Here is a 24758-nt window from a genome sequence, read left to right as displayed (position 1 = left end):
AAGAGAGCACCTCCTCAATTTGGCATTATTTGACCTAGGGCAATGTTACTTCTCTGACTTATCATGTCGTGAAAGATAGATAGTAAGAAAAAAGCCCAAGAACCATTTTTTGTGTTCAGTGAATTCTGGATTGGTGTCATCCACTAATGCCTATTTATTTCCCCAAGTCACTTGGGGGAATCACTCCTGACTAGCTAAAAGTAACTATTTTTAAAATGAGGAGTCAAGATTAGGTCTATTACCCATGCCCACGTAATAAATTAGGGAAGACAGAACTCATCAAACCTTCCTGAAACCCAAAGAAATAGGACTTAAATCCCAAAGAAATAGGATTTAAATGCTACCAGATGAGTTGCCTTAAGAGTTTCAGTCCAAGTTTATGGTTTCCACTGATTAAAAAAAATCTTCAGGTTTATAAATACATACTAACAGTGACTTATTTGGGTGATTATTTCAGATGCCTTATAAAGAAACATGCAATTCCACTGCTTTGATATTCCATATAATTACTTTCAATCTCAGGTTCTCCCCAATTAACATATTCTCTTTGGACCATTTAACAGAGTTGTTTGTTTTTTTTAAGTTATTCTCTAGGCACAGAATGACTTTAATCATCATAATGCCAATATAACTACTTGGTAACATAGCTGTTGGTTACGGAAACTTAACAAACTTCTATTTTGAAAGTGGAAGAAGTATATTATTCTTAGGACCAGGTTTCAGTACTGTAAAATGAGTTTTATATATTTAATTTAAAAAATAGATTCCTACTCTAAGAATTATTTAGACTTCTAATAATTTTGAGTATGTGACTTCTATAATTGCTTGTTTTTGTAAAGCAGTATGAGTGCATTTCAGAGTGTCTTTATATAACAGTAGTTCTCAAAATGTGGTCCCCAAACCAGTAGCATTAGCATTACCTAGGAACTTTTTATTTATAAAAAGTTTTATATATATTTATAAAAAATATAAATTCTCAGCCCTAACCCAGAACTTCTGAATCAGGAACTCTGGGTGTAGGGTCAGAAATCCTGTTTCAGCAAGTCCTCCAGGTGAGACTGATGCACACTAAAGTTTGAGAATCAATATTCTAAAATATAGCAGAAACATTAATACTTAAGTTTAAAGATTTTAAATTTTCTTTTCTCTAAAAATACATGAATTTTTAAAAGAAATCTAATAAGTATTCATAAATATATATAATTCTACAAAGTAAAAAGTGAAGTCCATTCCTGGATTAGAAATAATTGGATTAATAATTGTTCCTGTAACCCTTCACCTTAAAAACACTGAAAGAATCACTTTTTAAATTGCACTGGAAAGAAACTATTGTTAAGTAGTTAACTATAATTAAAATGCTTAGATGTAACCTCCAATCACTTATCTCCAATCATTAGCAATGAGTAAAATTTATGAAAGTAAACTGGGAAAAATGACACGTTCTTGATTCCAGATTTCAATACAGGAAAAAAATTACTCAAACACCTCAGCGCAGACATGGGTCAGCCTTCTTTGAAAGCAATAAAAACAGCATGACCCCCAAGTTCTGAAACCCCAGGAAAAACACCTTCTACCTCTAAACCCAGACCTTAAGAGCTAGTCTTTAAGCAGGAGAAACAATTACACAGAGAAGAATATTAAAAGTTGAGGAGGTGTAATAAAAATTTTACTTCAATACTTAATCTAACATTTGCGCTTACAAACATAATACGGAGTTTCCTTGTCACTATAACATTATTGAAACATAATTTCAAGCACAGCTGGTGTCAAACTCCAAACATTTCTATAATTTGGTAAAAAAAAAAAATATGCCCAGGTTTTATAAACACATACCAAAAAACACCGAACATAGTTTATTTTATCTTAGGTTCTTTATGGTATTGAAACATTTACAAGGGGTTATGTAAATCAATAGAAAGAAATAAAATAACTTGGGTGGCAGGAAAAAAATGAGAACTCACTGCCAAGTAAATGCTACTGCCGAATGACTTTTAATGGCTAATACCCTTTCTTCCATTTTTCTCTCACTGTAGTAAAACCAAAAAGGGATGGCAATCAAAACAAATTCTGCAGTGCTTCTATCAAACTCCTTTCTATTCAATGCCCTAAGCATGCTGTAAGAATGAAAGCATTCGGTGCTGATGCCTGAACATAATTCTTTTAAATTACATTATAAATTTTCTTTCTGTGCAAGCTATTTTAAATCAATTCTCTGTTATCTACAAAAATAGGGAACAGAGTTTGGAACAGCTAGCAAGAATAACTAAAATGATGTACTTTTCCCCCTATACACCGATCACTAGAGGAGCTTATGAAAAACTGAAAACCCTAAATGCAACCTGCAAAAGGAGCAAGAAACACAAACATTAGGACTAAATCCTGGGTAGGTATGTTTATGATGGGACGGGGAAGTGGTTAACGAGAGGGGAAAATGCAGGGGGAAAAAAGGAAGTTTTCTACTTTATATCCTTTTGTTTTCTGGGTGAAAGTTCAGTATTTCCCTGTCCCCCCAAGCAAACTTACATCACCAATTATGAATGATGACTTGGTGGCTCAAAAGAAAAATCCACCTAAAAATGAAAGTTATGAAAGTATGTGTAAAGTATGCATTATAGAGACTTTAGAATTCCTACTTGATCATTCTCGGGAAGAGGATCAATAAAAGCATCAGTTCTTCTCACATAAAGCCACAGTAAAGGAATCTGATACTGAAAAAAGAACTAGGCACAGACAGGTTGCGCTGACAAGATAAACCTCATTTCTGGTTCCTGGACTTGACCACTGTAACAGGCAAGACATCACTAACTTCAGTGTGGTAGTCATCAGAGCTGTTAAAAAGTACTAATCCTCTTTCTCCTTCTAGATACATGGTAGGACTGTCTTTCCTATCATGCTGAACTCAGGTTAGCTATGCAGCTTGTGTTTGCTGGAATCACAACTGAGCAGAAGCTCTGAGTCACTGTGTACTTCACGACTTTCCCTTTTCCCTCTGCCACAGCGACTGGCGATATTCCAGAAAGTTATTCTGGGTCCTGGAATCAGAATGGTGATAACAAAGATGACCTAAAATGGACATACAACATGAACAAAAAATGGTTCATTTTAAGCCACTGAAAATTTGAGCTTATTACTGCAGCATTACCTAGCCTATCCTGACTAACATAGTCAGTCTTTTATTTTCTCTGTACTGTTGGTATATTTCTTATTTACTTACTCTATAGAGAAGTTAGCCATTTACAAACTAAGTTTAGGTTCAAAAAGAATTAAGATCTCAAACTGAAAAAAACTACAAGATTAGTCAATTATTTAAATTAAGAGACTAAACACATCATAAAAGAAAACTATGCTTTTATTTTTATAAAGTTAAGACCATGAACAACTAAATACACTCACAGGGTTATTGTGGCTTTTTTCCTTTTTCATTTATTGGAGTAAGTGCCAGGTACTGCAATAGTGCTTTCCAAGAATTAGCTCATTTAATCATTACAAAGGAACCAGGAGGTTACATAACTTAGCCTAGGTCCTACAGCTACTGCGTGAAGTAAGCAGCCAAGAGTAAAACTCAAGAAGTCTTTCAGTTAATCCTGAAAAGCAGTTAAGTCATTTCTAACAGGTTATATGAATTACTTTACATTCATTTGTTCATTCTTTCATTCATTCACTAAGTACCTACTGAGTACTTATTATGTTCAAGGCCCCTTTCTCAGTGCTGAGGATATGACTGCAAGCAAAGTACACAAGACATTGAATCTCAGGGCATTTGCATTGTAATGGAGGACACTAATAAAGTAAATAGAGAAATGTATAGATAACTATAGATACTAAGTGCTATGAAGGAACTAAATCAATTATCTACTGCTGTGTGATAAACCACTCAAAACCTTGGGTTAAAATAATCACTACCTTTCTCAGAACACTATGGGTTGGCTCAGCTGGATATTATTCTGTTCCACATATTACAGGTTAGGCTAATTCACGTGCTCACAATCAGCTGGCAGGCTGCCTGGACGTAGTCTGGTCCTAGATGACTTTACTCACATCATCCACCACAGAAACAATTAAGTCTGTATATCTGAAAATACAGGGAGGGGTTGGGTGAGGAGCGTAGTTACTTCAGAAGAATCAGGGAAGACCTCTGGTATGTTTGAGAAACAGGAAAAGTTATACTGTATCTATAATTCAGTGAAAGGCAAAGAAAAAAAACCAGAGATGAGGTTGAAAACAGAGGTAAAGATAAGATGATGAAAAGTACTACAATCCATGAAAAGGAACATGGCTTTTATTCTAAGTATCCTACAAAATCAGTGAGGCAAGGATGAAGAAGCAAGGAGGACAGCTGGGAGTTCAGGTGAGAGATGATGTTAATGAAGACAGAAAGAAATGGTTAGATTACAGGATATACTTGGGAATTATGATCATTAAAATTTGTCAGTCAACTGGATGTTGGGTTACTGAAAACAGTAGCTGAGGCTACAATCCTTGGAGGATAGTGGTGAAAATCACTCACTCACTTAAGTTTTTAAAAAATGGCTACAACTTAATTTCTACGTAATTTCTAACTTAATTAAATTTAATTACTTAAATTTAGCTAATTAAACTTAATCTCTAAGCCTCATTTATGCAGTGCTTTTCCTCAAAAGTATCTATAAGAGCCAAAATAACATGTTGTTGGGAAATGACTGTTCATAAAATAACCCATGCTGCTCCATAAACATAGTTTATTAAATTAAAAGAAATTGAAATCAAGAAAATCCAAAACACTACATCTTGCAGCAGGTAACAAAAAAGAGATGTTAGTCTAAGTGCTACATAAAGGTTGGCTCAAGTGTTACACAAGGGTTCATACCTAACACTTTCTAATCTAGTCACTGTTTCTCCAAAATTACAACATGTTCTGGAGAAAATGTTACAAAACCATTTTGTAATACTTAGAATTTTTTTAAAAAAATTCTTATCCCATGTATTTTGGGTAAACATTATTCTCCATTCTGACATTCCAAGTAAATTTTTAAGAAAAGAATCAAATATAAACACAAGAATCACTGTCATGGACAAAAGGATGCAAAGTATACTATGACTTTCTTGTTTACATAACATAAGCATTAGCCTAGTCATGTTCCAGCATTCATAGCATTTATCAGCCTGCAGACACATCCTCACACTTCAAAACCTTTTACCTGGCACTGAACAGTGCTCAGTAAACAGTAACTGATTCTACACTGGAATTCCCTGCCAAGATGCTCTGTTCTTCTTAAAATGAAAGCCATATAATTAATCTACCAGCTACTCAGAACCCTTCTTTCTTCTCAAAAGTAAAAATGCAAACCAAAACCTTTCTTCTGAAAAAGTGCAACAAAAAAAGTACTGTTTAAAAGCAGAATACACTTAACTCTTTTTTTTTAGAATACACTTAACTCTTGAAAAACATCTAAAAGGTGAGTAGCAAGTTTTATTAAACAAATGAATTGGGATTCCCTCATAGTTCAGTTGGTAAAGAATCTGCCTGCAATGCAGGAGACCTGAGTTCGATTCTTGGGTCGGGAAGATCCCCTGGAGAAGGAAATGGCAACCCACTCCAGTATTCCTGCCTGGAGAATTCCATGGACAGAGGACCCTGGCAAGCTATAGTCCATGGGATTGCAAGAGTTGGACAAGACTTAGCAACTAAAGAGAGAAACAAATGAATTAGAAAGGGTCAAGGCTAGTCCCGTCTAAATCTCACTGTACTCTAAATTATGTTGGTTTATCATCTATTTAAGATTGTTTCTCTAAAAGGGAACCCTCCTACACTGTTGGTGGGAATATAAACTGGTATAGTCACTATGGAAAACAGTATGGAGGTTCCTTAAAAAACTGAAAACAGAGTTACTATATGATCCAGCAATCCCACTCCTGGGAAGATACCTGAAGAAAACTCTAATTTGAAAAGATAAATGTACCCCAACGTTCACAGCAGCACTATTTACAATAGCCAAGACATGGGAGCAACCTAAGTGTCCAGTGACAGATGAACAGATAAAGAAGATGTGATGTACATATACAATGGAATACTACTCAGCCACAAAAGCAATGAAATAATGCCATTTGGAGCAACAGGGATGGATCTAGAGATTATCACATTAAGTCAAACGGAGACAAATATCATAGGATATCACTTACATGAAGAATCTAAAAAATGATACAAATGAACTCATTTACAAAACAGAAACAGACACACAACCACAGAAAGCAATCTTATGTTACAAGAGAGGAAGAAGGGGGTAATATATTAGGAGTTTGGGATGAGCAGAAACAAGCTATTATATATAAAACAGATAACTAATAAGTCCTACTGTGTAAACCAAGAGAACTCTGATCAATGTTATATGGCAGCCTAGATGGAAGGAGAGTTTAGGGGAGAATGGAGACATGTATATGTATGGCTGAGTCCCTCTGCTGTCCACCCGAAACTATCTCAACATTGTTAACTGGCTAATACTCCAATATAAAGTAAAGTTTAATAAAAAAATTAAAACTTCCAAGAAAAGAAAACACATGCTGTGTACAGCTAAACCTGCACATTCTCAGGCAATGGCAACCACCAGTTAAGTCTCAACTCTGCATGGTAACTGGCAAGTTTCTACTGACATCAATTATAAGATATAATCTGACTTCCAAAAAATTCCAAATATAAAAAGATATGTTTGAAAATTGAGAAAATAAATTCACAACCAGAACTATTTTTAGTTCCTTAAATCTCAATCACCCCTAAGCTGTAGGTTCTGAGTTCAAGATATATGATCAAGGTGCTACTCCCTAAGTAATGAATTTTAAATGGTCTCTTCTTATTTATGAACTTACAGAGAACAATGCTGGCTATATAATTAACCATTAATGCAAAAGGACAAAGTAGAATTTGTAACATATAATGCAGAGAGTTCATGAGAAGAACATAAATGAGCTGTACATTATTCCACAGAAAAAGGCTGGAAGATTCCACACACAAAGATGAAAAATTCAAGAATTAGGATTCCTAATCTTTTCCTTTGTGCACACTTAAAGGCAACCATATTGAGAGAGAGAGAGAAAGGACAAATAAAATGGTCAAGAATATTTCCTTTCTGGGCTATTTTATTAATGTTTGTTTACAAATTTTTAAAATGTTTCAGCTAAGGAATCTGGTTAAAAACTGTCCAGCTCTATTCACTTAGCAGATTCATAGCACAAATGCAACTAAATAGTTGAAGCAATCATGTAATGAGCAACTTTAAATAAATGTATCCTATTTGGGCACTTTTATAACTGTTGGTGGGAATATAAATTGCTTCAATCATTTTGGAAAGCAATTTGGTAATATATAGTGAGACCTTTAAAATTATCCATACCCATTGACTCAAGAGTCCTATTTCTGGGAATCTATTTTCAAGAAATCATCTGAAACATCCTGAGATCTTCTTCCAAGCATTATTTACCATAGTGAAAAACGAGAAACAATCTAACATGCCCACCAACAGGCAAATGATTAAAAAACTGTGGTACATCCATAAGATACAGTTATTTTAGAATATTTACCAAGAATGCCTTTTTACTTTTCCTGATGATAAGTTTTAAATTTTAAATATATACTCATTGTGAAAGAAAATTTTAAAAATAAAAATACAAAATTGAAATTCTCTTGTTGTCTTATACTATATCCCCAATTCCTAAAGTTAACTATCCTAAAGTTTTTATGTGTTAACTTCTGGAATTTTCCAGTCATATACAAATTTACCTAACAAACATTTATATATGAGTAACCCTTTGGTTTGCTTTGAACACAAGTGGGGCCATACAGTTGCTATACAACTCGTTTCTTACACTTACTTTGGCTCATTACTCATTCCATATCAGTACATACAGATCTATCTCATTCATTTAAAATAGATGTTTCAATATATATCAGGTCCTAGACTGATAGATATTTAAGTTGATTAGACTTCTCTGCTTACAAGCAATGCTGTAACTAACACACTGGGACATAAAATTTTATATACTAGTGTGAATATAACAGTTCCTAATAGAAGAATTTCAGCCTTTTAGGCATTCAAAGTTATTGCCAAATTACCCACCAAAAAACACTGTACCTAACAGCATCTAAAAATGCTCAAACATTTTTAAAATTTGTAAACAAAGTTTAATAAAATAGCCCAGAAAAGAAATATTCTTAACCTACTCATTTGTCCTTTTTCTCTCTCTTAAATATAGTTGTCTTCAAGTGTGCACAAAGGAAAAGATTAGGAATCCTAATTCTTGGTTTTTGGTTTTGAATCCTAACCCTCCTCTCTAGCTCTCTAAACCAATCAAAATATTGGATACTACTAACTTTTAAATTTCTGCCAGTCTAGAAGACAAACATTTTCATTTGCATAACTATAATTATGAATAAGGTTAAACCACTTTTCTACTACTTGGTTCTTCTTTTTCTTACAGACTTACTTCTAAGAAACCTTGGTACGGTCAGGAAATTAGCCCTTTATCATTTGTGTTACAATTTTTTTTTCAGTTTGTTTTTATGTTTAAACAATGTTATAGTATTTTTTTTACTGTCCAGCAAATTTCTCTATTCTTCCCATTAGGGTTCCTGAATTTTATATATGCTTCAAAGGCCCTTTCATCTCAAATATTTTAAAACATTCCTCATTTCTCTTACTCCTTTATAGTTTCACTTTTATTCAGAGTTTTCAACAACTATAAATTAAAATATAGATATATAAGCTCACTTAGGGTAAAAAATATAGAAATATACTGCAAGGAAATAAAACATTGACTGTGATTATAGTTGAATGTTAGGATTATATATAATTTTCTTTTCTGTAACTTCCAAATCTTCTACAATGAACATGCATTACTTTTATAATCATAAGAAAATAACATTTCTTAAAATTATACTTTAAATTTTTCTTAAGTTTTTGATGGAACTGGCTTCAATTCTCAACCAAGCATTATTTGAGTACCTCACCTAGAGTCTAACACTAATACTAAATCCAACACTAAGGCAGAGATTTGTTATTTCCTTTTAGCTCCATTGACATGGATGACATAACAGGAGAAAATCTTAAACTACTCAACAGGGGATAACTGAAAGCAAGAATTACTGTTCCATTTGGGAAGTTACTTTGAATAGTAATCAATAATAGTCACACCTATTAGGTACTTAGTATGTACCAAGTATTCTTCACAACATCTTTAAGAGATAGGTACTATTATTAGGTCTGTTTTACAAATTGGGAAAGTAAGGCACAGAGAGGTTAAATAAATCACTCAAACTATGAAAGCAATTTAAAGTGGTAGGTTGAATATAAAGAGCTTGGTTCCAGAATCCCCGTTCTTAACTTCTTATCTAAAATGCTCCTTTAAAGCTATTTAAAATGTTATTAAATGCTACTCAGGTGGTGTCTCTTAAAGCTGAGTCTTCAAGCTGAAATTTCCCAAATATAATGCCGGTGCACTGCCACAAGTTCTCTGAAAAGCTGGGTAATAATAACTACTTGTCACATAAGCTGTTGCTTACATTAAATTATTTAAAGAGTAAAAGCTAAAAGTAGTGAAAGACGTCATGATTTCCCTGGCCCATCATTTGTTCTCTGCCTCTGTACTTGCCAAAATCTGCTAAAATCTTCAAAAATGTGCACAGTTTTCTCCCACAAAGCTCGATGATGTGTCCACTACAACATCTTCAACATGGTACTGGCAGAAGTGAGCCCATTTGGGCTACATATTTCTGGCAAGCTAATCTTTTGCTTTGTCTGAAGCTGAAAGTCAAACAAAAAGTACACAAACAAGAAACTTTTTATTCTCACAGATTAGATGGGAATGAACCCTTCTGATTCTGAGCTCTACCAGGCCTTAGTGATAATAGTTTCATGTTTCCTATTCTGGCTTTGTCTTTGTCAATGTTACTGCTTCAAAAGGCCCTTCAAGTACCTAAGAGACAAAAATGTTTTCAACTTACTTTTGTGCTCTTTAAAAATAAAGGAGTAAAAAGTACATACTTGACCATAAAAATAAGGAAAGGCATATAAAGAAATTTCTATAAATCAACCCTGTCCTTTGTGAGTACTTGCAAGCTTTTCTGAGTATAAATGGTCAAATTGGATCAGTATTGATAGCATCTCTGAGAAAAATCTTTTAAGTTGGCAGCAATTTTTACAAAATAGTAGTTTAACTACAGATAAATGGCCATAGACTGCCAGTGGTAAGAGCCACAAGTCTGAAACCCAGGAGCTCTCTACAATCAAATTTTGATGTTATGACTGCTTTCGAAGGATGTACTATACAAAATTGGCCTTAATTTTCTAATCTGTAAAAATGAGAATTAAAATAATTGCTTACTATGCTATAAAAAAATCCTAATATTCCTATTAGAAACTACTAGGACACTTAGAAATTGATAGAACAAATGATTACCTTACCAAAAAAAGAAATACTTAGTTTAATTTATGAACTTAGTATGTCTGGAAGAATACAAATGTGAGTAATGGGTAGCCTATCCCTTCTCCAGTGGATCTTCCCAACCCAGGAATCAAACTGGGGTCTCCTGCACTGCAGGTGGATTCTTTACCAACTGAGCTTTCAGGGAAGCCCCAATGAGTGATTAATACCTCTTAATACTATAAGTTGACACATTTCAAGTGGAGGGATGTGATCCACAGGGACAAGATAGAATAACCCAAAGAGTAGAGACCTAGAAGATTACCTAACGGTTACACAAAAAAGGCTGAACTGGCCCTTTATTACATAGACTTTTGGATCTCTCACTCTTGCCCAGCCAGTAGGAGCCACTTACTTGTCAGAAACAAAAACAGTGAATCTTAGATGACCGGTTGGTTACTGTGGCACTTTTGAGAGCTTACTTTTAGAGGAAGGGAAAATGGAGAAGTAAGAGAACCAAGGAAGATCACATAGTGAGTCCAATATATATTTCTAGAGATGTGAAATAACAAAACTTGTACTTACAACTTGAGATTCACGAGCTTTAGGAAACATCTTGGCAACATTGAGCCCATCAATGACAACATCGAAAGGAGGACGGCATTTTACAAAGTTCTGAAATCTCTTAAGTTCCTAAAAAAAAAAAGATAATAAGAACCTAGTAAGGTCTTTATCATAAACATACAGCTATAACTTTCATTATTGTTCTGGAAAGTCAAAACACTCATTCCTTAATAATGTACAAACACACACACATACAAAAATATGCTTTCAAAACGAAATCTGTAAAGACCTGGCCTACCAGATGCAACTGCATGTAATTACCTGATATATCTTATAATCTCACAGTGCTTTACACTTCACAAAGTACATAACATGGTACTTCCACTGAGCTGTAATCAGTTACCTAGCCTGCTAAACTGACCCATGCAGCAGGAATGAGGAGAATAAACTGTCAAAATCTCTATGCTCTATTCGGTAAGTCAAGGAAAAGTGGATCTGAGATATGCCAGTCTACCAGTGTAACCATGTTGAAGGAACAAGACTCTATAATTTGTACTCCTCTTTTATCAAGAGGATTTGGTTACTCGTGGCTATTCTGAAGAGTTGAAAATTCATTCATCATTCATTCAACAAAAATTTGTGCAGCAGCTACTAGGCGCCTAGCAGTTACCAGAGAGAAAATCCCAACTTAATGGAGCTTGCATTTTAATGGGAAGAGACACACTATAAACAAGTTAATACATGAATGGCAAAGGTGATGAGTGCTATGGGTGGAAGAAAAGTAGGAGAGGAAGCTCTACTCCTGGTAATGACGAAGTAGTCTATAAGGGACTACCAGATAACATGACATTATCTACATAAAAAGTAATTATTTGAAAGTCCTAGAGAATGACCAAAAGCAAGGAGAAATTGAATGGAACACAACATTTAAAAGAAGGTTTGATAGTTTTAAAACATGCCTGAAAAATTCTTTGACACTCCTCACCCTCAAAAGTGTAGTTGCTCACTTGTGTGCGACTCTTTGCAATCCCATAGATGGTAGCTTAGCAGGCTCTTCCATCCATGGAATTTTCCAGGCAAGAGTATGGGAGTAGCCTGCCATTTCCTTCTCCAGGGGAGCTTCCTGATCTGAGATTTGAACCCGATCTGAGATTCGAATCTGGGTCTCCCACACTGCAGGCAGACGCTTTACCCTCTGAGCCACCAGGGTGGAGTCTAATTCCCTCCACTTGGATAGAAGCTTTTCTTTGTGACAGTGACACTGTGTGACTTCCAAGGCCAGTTAATAAAAGAAAACACAGCTTCCATCTGGTTCTCTCTTGGGATGCTTGCTCTTAGAAACCAACTATTATTAAAAAGCCCAGGCAGAGGTCATGCACAGGTATTCTACTTGAAAGTCGAACCTAGTCCCAGCCAAAAGACAACATCAACTGTCAAATCAATGAGAGTGAGGGAGATTTCAAGATGACTTTAGCCTCCATTTGATTACAACAGTAGAAGAGCCAAGCAAAAACCACACAACTGAGTTCAGGCAAACCCTAGAACCATAGTAATAACAGGTGATTGATTGTGTTTAATGCCACTATATTTGGGTGATTTGTTATGCATCTATGGATAACAGAAAAGAAGTGAACTGCAGCAGGAGAAATTTGCCTGTATACAGCTTTTTGCCAGACGGCACTCTAGTCAGCATAGCAGGGAGGGGCAATTGAAAATCAACCAGAAAACTGTAGACTTATTGGTTTGAGAAATCATAATCAATTGGTTTGAGAAGATAAGAGTTTCAGACTGTCAGAGAGGCTGGAAAGTTATAAGAAGAATATTTAAAAAGAGGGAACTGCGAAAATCTATGTATAAATCTGCTAAATCCTTAGCTCTTGATCTATTCATGTATAGAAGAGACTCCAAGGAGCCTGGGGCGGCGGGGGGTGGGGGAGTGGGGGGATGGGGGGGTGAAAGACGTGAAAGATTTGAACAAAAATTTCAATTACTATCCACTGCAAAAACAGCTTCTCTGGTTGCTCAGATGGTAAAGAATCTGCCTGCAATCTGGGAGACCGGGATTTGACCCCTGGGTCAGAAGATTCCCTGGAGAACTGAACAGCAACCAACTCCAGTATTCTTGCCTGGGAAATTCCACGGACAGAAAAGCCTGGCAGGCTACAGTCCACGGAGTCAAAAAGAGTCAGACAGGACTGAGCGACTACACTTTCACTTTCAGCAAAAGCAGCAGAGTTTAGAGTTTGAGTATAATCAAGTTTAACAGTCTGGCAAAGCAAAAAATCAATAACCTCTAGAGGAAGATAACAGAATCCAGAATCTTTGAATTTTACAACATGCCCCTCACAATGTCCAATACATAATTTAAAAATTAACAAACGAGAGGAAACAGGAAAATGTCAAGAGAGAAGAAAGCCAAAAGAAATCAACCCAAGGTCCAGATGCTGGAGTTAGCAGGCAAGAAATTTAAAATAAATAGATTTAAGAATTTAAAGGAAAATATAGTTATAAATGAATGCAAAGAAAGGTCCTAACAGAAGCGGAAGAGATTAAGTAGCAAAAATACACAGGAGAACTATACACAAAAGGTCTGAATAACCACAATGGTGTGGTCACTCACCTAGAACCAGACATCCTGAAGTGTGAAGTCAAGTGGGCCTTAGGAAACATTACTACGAACAAAGCTAATGAAGGTGATGGAATTCTAGCTAAGCTATTTCAAATCCTAAAAGATGATGCTGTTAGAGTGCTGCACTCAATATGCCAGCAAATCTGGAACACTCAGTAGTGCCCGTAGGACTGGAAAAGGTCGGTTTTCATTCCAATCCCAAAGAAGGGTAATGCCAAAGAATGTTCAAACTACAATACAATTGCACTCAATTCACATGCTAGCAGGATAATGCTCAAAATCCTTCAAGCTAGACTTCAGCAGTACATGAACGGAGAACTTCCAGATGTACAAGCTAGATTTAGAAAGGCAAAGGAACAACTAGGGATCAAATTGCCAACATCCACTAGATCATAGAAAAAGCAAGAGAATTCCAGAAAAACATCTACTTCTGCTTCATCGACTACGCTAAAGACTTTGTGCAGATCACAACAAACTGTGGAAAATTCTTAAAGAGATGGTTTAATTCTTAAAACCACCTTACCTATCTCCTGAGAAACCTGTATGCAGGTCAAGAAGCAACAGTTAGAACTGGACATGGAATAAAAAAAGGACTGGTTCAAAATTGAGAAGTGAGTTTGTCAAGGCTATATATTGTCCCCCTGCTTATTTAACTTATAGGCAGAGTACATCAGGCAAAATGCCAGGCTGGATGAATCCCAAGCTGGAATCAAGACTGCCCAGAGAAATATCAACAAGTTCAGATACACAGATGGTAACACTCTAATGGCAGAAAGTGAAGAGGAACTAAAGAGCCTCTTGATGAAGGGTGAAAAAGAAGAGTGAAAAGGCATGCTTAAAACAACATTCAAACAACTAAGATCACAGAATCTGGTCCCATCACTTCATGGCAAACAGATGGGGGAAAAGTGGAAACAGTGACAGATTTTGTTTTCTTGGGCTCCAAAATCACTACAGATGGTGACTGCAGCCATGAATTAAAAGATTCTTGCTCCTTGGAAGTAAAGCTAGGACAAACCTAGACAGCGTATTAAAAAGCAGAGAGATCGCTTTGCCAACAAAGGTCCATATTGCCAAGGCTATGGTTTTTCCTGTAGTCATGTACGGACGTGCGAGTTGGACTATAAAGAAAGTTGAGTGCCAAAGAATTGATGCTTTTGAACTGTGGTGCTAGAAAAGACTCTTGAGAGTCCCTTTGACAGCAAGGAGATCAAAGCAGTCAATCCTAAAGGAAATCAATCCTAAATATTCATTGGAAGGACTGATGCTGAAGCTGAAATACTTTGGCCACCCATGCAAAGAGCTGACTCATTTGAAAAGACCCTGATGCTGGGAAAGATTGAAGGTGAAAGGAGAAGGGGGAAGCAGAGGATGAGATGGTTAGAGAACATCACTGACTCAATGGATGTGAATATGAGCAAACTCTGGGAGATAGTGAAGGTAGGGAGGTCTAGTGTGCTGCAGTCATGGGGCTGCAGAGACTCGGACATGACTCAGCAACTGAACAAATAATTTAAACTCTAAGTGGACTAGGTTAAGAACTCATATTATAACCCGCAATTCATATATTTAAAAATATAGAAAAAGTATAGATAATAAGCCAACAGAAGAATTCAATGAAATTTTTAAAAAAACATTTGATTAACCCAAAAGAAAATAAAAGTAGGAAGAGAGGAACCAAAAATTTTTTGGATAGATATAAAACAATAGCAAAATAAAATATTTAAATTTAACACTATCAAAAATGTTGTATATAAGACATGTACTTTGTTTTTTCTTCCAATTTCATTGCAATATAACTGAAATACAACACTGTCTAAGTTTAAGCTATATGGCATGATGATTTGACTTACATATATTATGAAATGACTACCACAGTAAGTTTAATGAACATTCATCAATGAGAACCCTTAGGGCTTACTCTCTTAACAACTTTTATGTATGACACACAGTAGTGTGAACTTGATAAACAGAAAATAGAAAATAAAATAGATAATAAAATAATTATAAAGTTTTACATTATATCCCTGGTACTTATCTAAATAATTGGAATTTTGTGTCTTTGGACTAACTTCATCCAATTTGTCTCCTTCCATTTCCTGCCTTTGAAACCACAAATCTGATCTTTTTCTTAAAGTTGCTTGTTTTTGAAACATAGTTGACCACAATAAGTGTAGACAGGTTGACCACAATCTGTCTACTCAGGTTACTATCTGTCACCATAGAAAGATTACACTGTTATTGATTATATTTCCCATACTGGGAAGTGTGTACCTCTTAATCTCCCTCAACCTATTCCTCTCATCCCCCACCTTCATCCCCTCTGGCAACCACCTGTTTGTTCTCTGTATCTAGGACTCTGTTTCTGTTTTGTTATGTTGGTTAATTTGTTTTTTAGATTCCACATATAAGTGAAATAATACAATATTTGTCTTTCTCTGTCTGACTTACATCAGCATAATACCCTCAAGGTACATTCATGTTGTTGCCAATGGAAAAATTTCATTCTTTTTTAAGACTGAGTTAGTATTCTGTTGTGATACACACACACACATATATATATATATATATATATATATATATATATACACCACATCTTCTTTTATCCATTCATCCATGGATAGGCACTTAGGTTGCTGCCATATCTTGGCAATGTAAATAATGCTGTGGTAAACATGCATGTGCATTTATCTTTTCAAATTAGTGTTTTCAATTTCTTTCAATAAATAGCTAGGAGTGGAACTGCTAGATCATATGGTAGTTCTAGTTTTAGCTTTTTGAGGAACTTCCATACTGTCTTCTATAGTGGCTGTACCAATTTACATTCCCACAAACAGTGCACAAGGGTTCACTTTTCTCCACATCCTGCCAAACTTATTGTTTGTTGTCTTTTTAATAATAACCATTCCAACAGTTGTGAGGTGATATTTCACTGTGGTTTTTATTTTCATTTCCCTGGTGATTAGTGATGTTCAGCATCTTTTCATGTGCCTGCTGATATCTGCATATCTTCTTTGGCAAAATGTCTATTCAGGTCCTCTGCCCACTTTTTAATCGGGTTGTTTTTTTTAACATTAAGGTGTATGAGTTCTTTGAATATTTTGGATGGAATTCTCTAGGTAAAAATACTGGAGTGGATAGCCTTTCACTTAACCAGAGGATGTTCCCAACCCAGGGATCGAACCCAGGTCTCCCGCATTGCAGGCGGATTCTTTACCAGCTGAGCCAGGAGGGAATCCCAAGAATACTGGAGTGGGTAGCCTATCACTTCTCCAGCAGATCTTCCCAACCGAGGAACCAAACCAGGGTCTCCTGCATTGCAGGCAGATTCTTTACCAACTGAGCTATCAGGGAAGCCCTGTATGGTTTGGATATTAACCCTTTATCCGATATATGCTTTGCAAGTATCTTCTCTCATTCAATAAGTGGCATTTTCATAGTGTCAACAGTTTCCTTCACTGTGCAAAAGCTTTTCAGTTTGATTAATCCCACTTGTTTTAAATCTGAATTCAATACTATTTAAAAATACTGTTCTAAGAGATGTACTTTAAATATAGCGATATGGCTAAGATTAAAGTGAAAAGTAGGAAGAAAATACATAGCACGCATGCATCAGCATGCGTGAGAAAGTTGAAGTACCAATACTAATTTAGACAAAGTAGATTTTTTAAAAAGGGGTATTACCAAAAAAAAGGGGACACTTTGTAACAACAACAAAATCAATATATAAGGAAGTCATAGTCATAAATAAGAACAGAGCTTAGGAAATACAAGAAGCAAAACTTGACAAAACTGAAAGGAGGAACATAAATGTCTATAATCATAGATGGAGACTTCAATACTTCTCTCTCCATAATTGATAGAAAAGGTAGACAAAAATCAGTAGGGATACAGAAGAGCTCAACTACAGTAATAACCACTTTGACTTGATCAGTATCTAAAAGAGAATACATCCAATAATGGCAGAATACTTCTTTCTTTCAGGAATACATGGAACATCAAGACAAACTACAGCTTCAGGTCATAAAGTAAGTTTCAACACATTTCTAGATATTAAAATCTAAAAGAGTATGTTTGCTGATTACTCACACATACACACACAAAAGTGAACCCCTGTATACTGTTGGTGGGAATGTTAATTGATGCAGTCACTATAGAGCGTCAACAGCAGCAAGATACCTAGAAAAGTTTCAAATATTTTTGAATAGTACTTCTAAATAACCCATGGGTTAAAAGAAAATTACACAAGAAATTAGGAAATATTTTGAACTAAGTGATAGTAAAATATTCAGTCAGGTGCTTAGTCATGTCCAACTCTTTGCAACCCCAAGGACTACAGCACGCCAGGATTCCCTGTTCATCACCAACTCCCGGAGCTTGCTCAAACTCACGTCCATCAAGTCGGTGATACCATCCATCCAACTCATCCTCTGTTGGTCCCCTTCTCCTGCCTTCAATCTTTCCCGGCATCAAGGTCTTTTCTAACGAGTCAGTTCTTTGCATCAGGTGGCCAAAGTATTAGAGTTTCAGCTTCAGCATCAGTCCTTCCAATGAATATTCAGGACTGATCTCCTTTAGGACTGATTATTTAGGACTGGGTGGATCTCCTTGCAGTCCAAGGGACTCTCAAGTCTTCTCCAACACCACAGTTCAAAAGCATCAATTCTTCAGTGCTCAGCTTTCTTTATAGTCCTACTCTCACATCCATACATGGCTACTGGAAAAACCATACGTTTGACTAGATGGACCTTTGTTGGCAAAGTAATGTCTCTGCTTTTTAATGTGCTATCTAGATTGGTCATAACTTTTCTTCCAAGGAGCAAGCGTCTTTTAATTTCATGGCTGCAGTCACCATCTGCAGTGATTTTGGAGTCCAAGAAAAGAAAGTCTCTCACTGTTTCCATTGTTTCCCCATCTATTTGCCATGAAGTGATGGGACCAGATGCCATGATCTTAGTTTTCTGAATGTTGAGTTTTAAGCCAACTTTTTCATCAATATTTGTGGGCTGCCACCCTTATCTTGTCCCTTCCCTGCTGCCCTCTCCCCATTGGTAAACATCAGTTTGGACTCTATATCTGTGAGTCCGTTTTTGCTTTGTTATATTTATTTCATTTTTTAGATTGTATATATCTAATTGTATATATAAGTAATAACAAACACAAATATTTGTGGGCTGCACTAGACTAATACTTAGCTTTAACTAATTACATGAAAAGAAGAAAGGTCTAAAATCATGGATCCAAGTTTTCACCTTAAGCTAGAAAAAGAAGAGCAAATACATTTCAAAGAAAATAGAATAATAAAGAACAGAATCAGAGAAACAGAAAACAGAGAAAATTTTAAAAATGGTGAAGAAAAAAATGCACCTCAATCTCTAGCTCACATCACAGTAAAAAATTAGTTATAGATCATAAAGGGTTAAAAAGTGAAAGTCTAAACCCAAAAGTCAAAACTATGAAATCTAAACGTAAGATCCAAACCTAGAAGAAAATAGAATACCACATAACATCAGGATAGACAAAAATTTCCTGGGGAACACAGTCATTACCAATATTCACATAGTATGCCTCTTGATATGATGCCTCTGACAAGGAGTACTGTTGTTGTTTAGTTGCTAAGCTGTGTCCAACTCTTTTGCAACCCATGGACTATAGCCCGTCAGTCTCCTCTGTCTATGGGATTTCCCAGGCAAGAATACTGGAGTGGGTTTCCATTTCCTTCTCCGGAGGACCTTCCCAACCCAGGGATGGAATCTGAGACTCCTGCATTGGCACATGCATTCTTTACCAGTGAGCCACCAGGGAAGACCCTGACAAAGATACAACAGCACTTTTGTGATATCTTGCCAAAAATGCATAGTTTGAATCTAATCATAATGAAATATTAGGTAAACCCAAACTGAAAGACATTCTACGAAACACTAGGTCTATAGTTTTCAGGAAAAAAAAAAGGTCAAAGTTCAAGAAAGACAAAGAAAACAGAATTTTGCTGCAGATGAAAAGAGACCAAAGAAACAAGACAACTAAACTTAATGTGTAATCCTGGACTGGATCTGGGCAAAGGAGAAACTTACAAAGGACATTATTGTGACAAGTGACAAAACCTGAGTAATCAACTGTGGATCAGATAATATTACTGTGTTAAAATTACAAAGAGGAAGTTTCCCTTTTAGGCCAATAAGCACATGATCAGATACTCAACACTGTTAGTCATTAGGGAAATACAAATTTAAAACCACCGTGAGAAATCACTAACCACCCACCAGCATGGCTAAAATTTAAGAGACTGACCATAATAAGTACATGGAGCAGCTGGAACTTCGAAATATTGCAAAATGGCACAACTATAGTCGGGAAGACAATTGGGCGGTTTCTTAGAAGATTAAGGGCTTCCCTGGTGGCTCAGACGGTAAAGCATCTGCCTGCAACACAGGAGATCTGGGTTTGATCCCCTGGTCAGGAAGATTCCCCTGGAGAAGGGAATGACAACCCACTCCAGTATTCCTGTCTGGAGAATTCCATAGACAGAGGAGCCTAGTGAATTATGGTCCACGGGGTCGCAAAGAGTTGGACACGACTGAGCAACTTTATAAGGTTAAGCATATATTTATCCTACATCTCAACAAATCTACCTCTGGTATTCAAAGAAGAGAAACGAAAATGTGCATCCACGCGAAGACTTACATGTGACTGTTAATAATGGCTTTATTTGTAATTACCCCAAAGTGGAAACAACTCAAATATCCATTAACTAGTGAATGAACAGAGAAATTGTGGTATATCCAGATAATGGTTTACTATTCATCAATAAAAAGAAACTACAGATACACAAAAACATATGAATGGATCTCAGAAGAACTATGCTAAATGAAAAAAAAAAAAAAAGGCAGACATAAAGGGCTAATCCATACTGTATAATGTCACTTATATGAAATTTAAGGCAAAACTGTACCAACAGAAAGCAGATTAATGGTTCCAGAAAGGAAGGAGAGGGAACTGACTGCAATGAATGCAAGGGAACTATTGGGGGGTGATTTACCCCATATCTTGTTTTTGTGTTGTGTTTTTTTTTTTTTTTTGGCTGTGCAGCATGGCATGCAGGATCATGGTTCCCTGATCAGGGATTGAACCCATGCCCCCTTCGCTGGAAGTGGGGAGTCTTAATCACTGGACCACCAGAGAAGTCCCTAAACACCCCATACCTTAATTGTAGAGGTTACGACACAACTGCATATATTTGTCAAAACTCACTGAATTCTACACTGGCAAGTTTTATTATATGTAAAGCTGATTAAAAAACAAAAGGAAGAAAATCCTAATAGTAACATGTATTTCATCATTAAAATAACCACTGATCCATAAACGTGTCACTTGGCTGCTTTAGCTTTTCTATCTCTGCCAACTCCAATTGTGTGGGAACATCCTCTTTCCTTTCTACTCAGCAATTACTTTGTTTAAAATTTCTCTGCTCAAATATATTTCCTATACAATGTATAGAAAGTTTCAATTCATATCAAAAATAACTATCTATTGGTTGGAATAAGAATACTATTTTTTATAAATGGAAATAAAACTACAAGGAAATTAAAAGTTTACATACAATGTGACCATTTGCTGTTTAAGTCTGAATAAACCAAGGAAAATAAGTGCATTAAATTTCTAAAATTCAGGTTTCAACTAGTAATTCACATGAAAAATATCTCCCATTATATTTCCAATATATCATCTTGGTGCTATACTTGGTACTAATTATATTCACTTCAGGAGCAATGATAAACAAAGGTAGTTCAGTATTACTGGAAAAATGGACATCTGTAAAAATCAAGAGTTAAAGTAGACAACGTATAAAATCCCCTTCCAGTTCTGATATTCTATGTTAACAACTTTTGGAAATCCCTTTAAACCACAGAATGGAAGAGGGTACACTTGAGAAGCTTTGTTTGAAAGGTGAGTCTCTGGAACCTCTGGACAATCACAGAATGTGTAATATCATCTCATCCAAAGATTATCCTCCCAATCCACATCTTCTAATAGAAAAACAGAAAAATCTAAGATGTTGGGTTGTTTTTTCTCCCATGACTAAAGTTCTGCTTAGTAAATAAATTACTAGTCAGAGAGTAATACTTTCAATTACTTTGTAATACTTTTGGTGGGTTCCCAAGATGCTCCCTTTCCAAACTAAACAAATTTATATCATTGCACACAAAAGCCCTTGAACAGAACATGCTGAGAAGGCATGAAAAAGAAAGAGTTAACCTACTGAGATAGCAGGTGCTATGGCACCCTTACTATGGCACGTGCTCTATGGCACGTGCTGCACTATGCTACATCGCTTCAGTCAAGTCTGACTCTTTGCGACCTTGTGGACTGTAGCCCCCAGGGTTCTCTGCCCACGGGATTCTCCAGGCAAGAATGCTGGAGTGGGTTGTCGTGCCCTCCTCCAGGGGATCTTCCCCCCTCCGGGATTGAACCAAGTGTCTTGTATCTCCTGCATTGGCAGGTAGGTTCTTTACCACCAGCACCACTTGGGAAGTTTACTATGGCATAAGGCAATACAAATATGCAAGCTTAGCTGTTTTAATGGGTGGTACATTGAAGTGAGAAACAATTATTTCTTTCTAGGGCTACTGCCAAAATTATAATTGATAGATGATTGGCTCATGATCTGGGGTATGAAAATTCACTAATCCTTTGACCATTTGTTTCTTGGCTATTAAAAGAAGTTCTAACTAAAAAAATAATTTTACAGAGACATAATTCATATACCACACAATTCACTAGTTTGAAATGTACCATTCACAGGTTGTACCACATCACCAGTCTACTTTTAAAACAGTCTGTCCCTCCTAGAGAAACTCCAGGAATCCCCTGGAAGTCCAGGGATTAGTACTCTGCCCTTTCATTGCCAAGGGAGTGGGATTTCAACCCCTGGTTTCGAGCTAAGATCCTGCAAGCTGTAGCGCCACTCCCTCAAAATGAAAGAAGAAAGAAACTCCATACTCATTAGTGATCAATCCTCATCCCCAGTCCCTGCCCCCCAATCACTCAGCAACCACTAATCAATCTACTTTGTTTCTATAGATTTAAGTATTCTGGACATTTCAGATAACCAAATCACACATTTATGTGACATTCTATGATTGGTGGTGGTTTAGTCACTCAGTTGTGTCCGGCTCTTTGCGACCCTATGGACTATAGCCTGCAACACTCCTCTGTCCAAGGAATTTTCCAGACAAGAATATTGGAGGGGGTTGCCATTTCCTTCTCCAGGGAAACTTCCTGATCCAAGGATTGAAGCCAGCTCTCCTGTATTGCAGGCAGTCTCATACACTGCAGGTGAATTCTTTACCAACTGAGCCACCAGGGAAGCCCAATTCTATGATTAACTTCTTTCATTCAGCATAAATCTTTTCAAGGTCTATGTTGCAGCACGTATCAGCACTTCATTCTTTTTTATTGCCAAGTAATATTTCATTGTATGGATATTGTGCTGTGCTGTGTCAGTCACTCAGTTGTGTCCAACTCCCTGCAGCCCCATGACTGTTACCCACCAGGCTCCTCTGTCCATGGAATTTTCCAAGCAAGAATACCGGAGCAGGTTGCCATTTCTTACTCCAGGGGATATTCCCTATCTAGAGATCTAATCTGCATCTTCTTGTACCAGAAGAAGGTACAAGAACCTGCATCTTCCGGCATCATCTTCTGATACAAGAAGAACCTTGTATCTTCTGCATTGACAGGAGAGTTCTTTACTACTTAGCACCACCTGGGAAGCCCCTGTATGAATATATCATATTTTATTTACTTATTCATTAATGGATGAACTTCTGGGTTATTTCCACCTTTGGGCTATTATGCAAAATGCTGCTATGAACATCTGTGTACAAGTTCTGCATGGATGTATGTTTTCATTTCCCTTGAGTGTATGTATCTAGGGAATGAAACAGTCAAGCTACAGTATGTGGTAATTCTGTTTAACTCACTGAGGAACTGCCAGACTGTATTCCAAAGTGGCTGCACCATTTTATTAATATATTCCTGACTGCAAAGTATGAAGCTTCCAATTTCTCCACATCCTCAACCAAAACTTGTTATTGCGTGTCTTTTTTTATTACAGTCATGCTTGTGGGTGTGAAGTGGTACCTCCCTGCAGTTTGAGGTACATTTTCTTCATGACAAATGACGTTGAGCATCTTTTCATGTGCTCACTGGTCCAAAGGGAGTTCTTCATTTTTGTAACAGGTTTTATAAATTCAATATATATCTCCTTCAATAATAGGCACAACTTCTATCATCTTTACTCATTTTATATTTTTAAGTTTAAACCTGAGAAGTTTAACTGCATAGGAATTGTAAAAACTATAATTTACAAGTGTTAGTCACTCAGTCGTGTCCTATTCTTTGCAACACCATGGACTGTATGGACTGTAGCCTGCCAGGCTCCTCTTGTCCAGGCAAGAATACTGGAGTAGGTTGCCATTTCTTTCTCCAGGGGATCTTCCCAACCCAGGGATCAAACCTGAGTCTCCTGCATTAGAGGCAGATTCTTTACCATCTGAGCCACCAAGAAGTTGTAAACTCAGATGCCTACAGGGACTAGACAGGTGATATAAACAGGTAAAGTGGACAAAGTTGAAGAAAACAGAGCCAGCAAAATCATAATTATCAAATAACATAGATCTCATTGTCCAAGATTGTACAGAAAGAGGTGACAACTGTGATAAAATGGGAGAAAGTAGGTCCATTAAAATAGAGGAAACAGCCCAGTGCTCAGTCCAGATAATTGTTGCCACATAAAAATACAGATGCAGAATTAGCAGGTTTGATTTTTTTTAAGGAAAATTTAAAAATTGGCATTTTGAAATATGTGAAATAACCTTTTTAAAGAGTAAAACACAAAAATGCTCAAACAAAAAAAGAAACTTATAAGGGCTTGATCTCACCCTTAGGCCACAAGTTTATAATATATTCACTTGGTTAGTGAGACAACAGATTTTCATTGAGCACCAACTGTATGTGTAAAATAATGCTCTTATTCCTAGGAACAGAAAAGTGAAAACATTTCCTGCCCTCAAGGAACTTACAGTATATTAGCTAAGGAAACAAGGAACACCAAGGTCACAAATACTTAATTTCAGGTAGAGAAAAGTGCCTTGAAAAAAATTAAGACAAGCAG

At 36.3% G+C, this 24758-nt stretch overlaps 1 protein-coding gene across 2 annotated transcripts in view; it reads right to left on the bottom strand.

Annotated features, from left to right (window-relative positions):
• PRORP (protein only RNase P catalytic subunit) overlaps positions 1 to 24758 on the bottom strand; it is a 127815-nt gene that overhangs the window by 65171 nt on the left and 37886 nt on the right. For both annotated transcript variants that reach the window (XM_061159160.1, XM_061159161.1), the window contains exon 6: positions 10975 to 11082. In XM_061159160.1, the coding sequence (XP_061015143.1) occupies positions 10975 to 11082 (108 nt within the window). The remainder of the gene's footprint in view (positions 1 to 10974; positions 11083 to 24758) is intronic.

The sequence above is a fragment of the Dama dama genome, chromosome 13 (assembly GCF_033118175.1).
Source record: "Dama dama isolate Ldn47 chromosome 13, ASM3311817v1, whole genome shotgun sequence".
Taxonomy (NCBI): Eukaryota; Metazoa; Chordata; class Mammalia; order Artiodactyla; family Cervidae; genus Dama; species Dama dama.
Note: the sequence above shows the minus strand (reverse complement) of the source record. Positions and strands in the feature narration are given on the sequence as shown.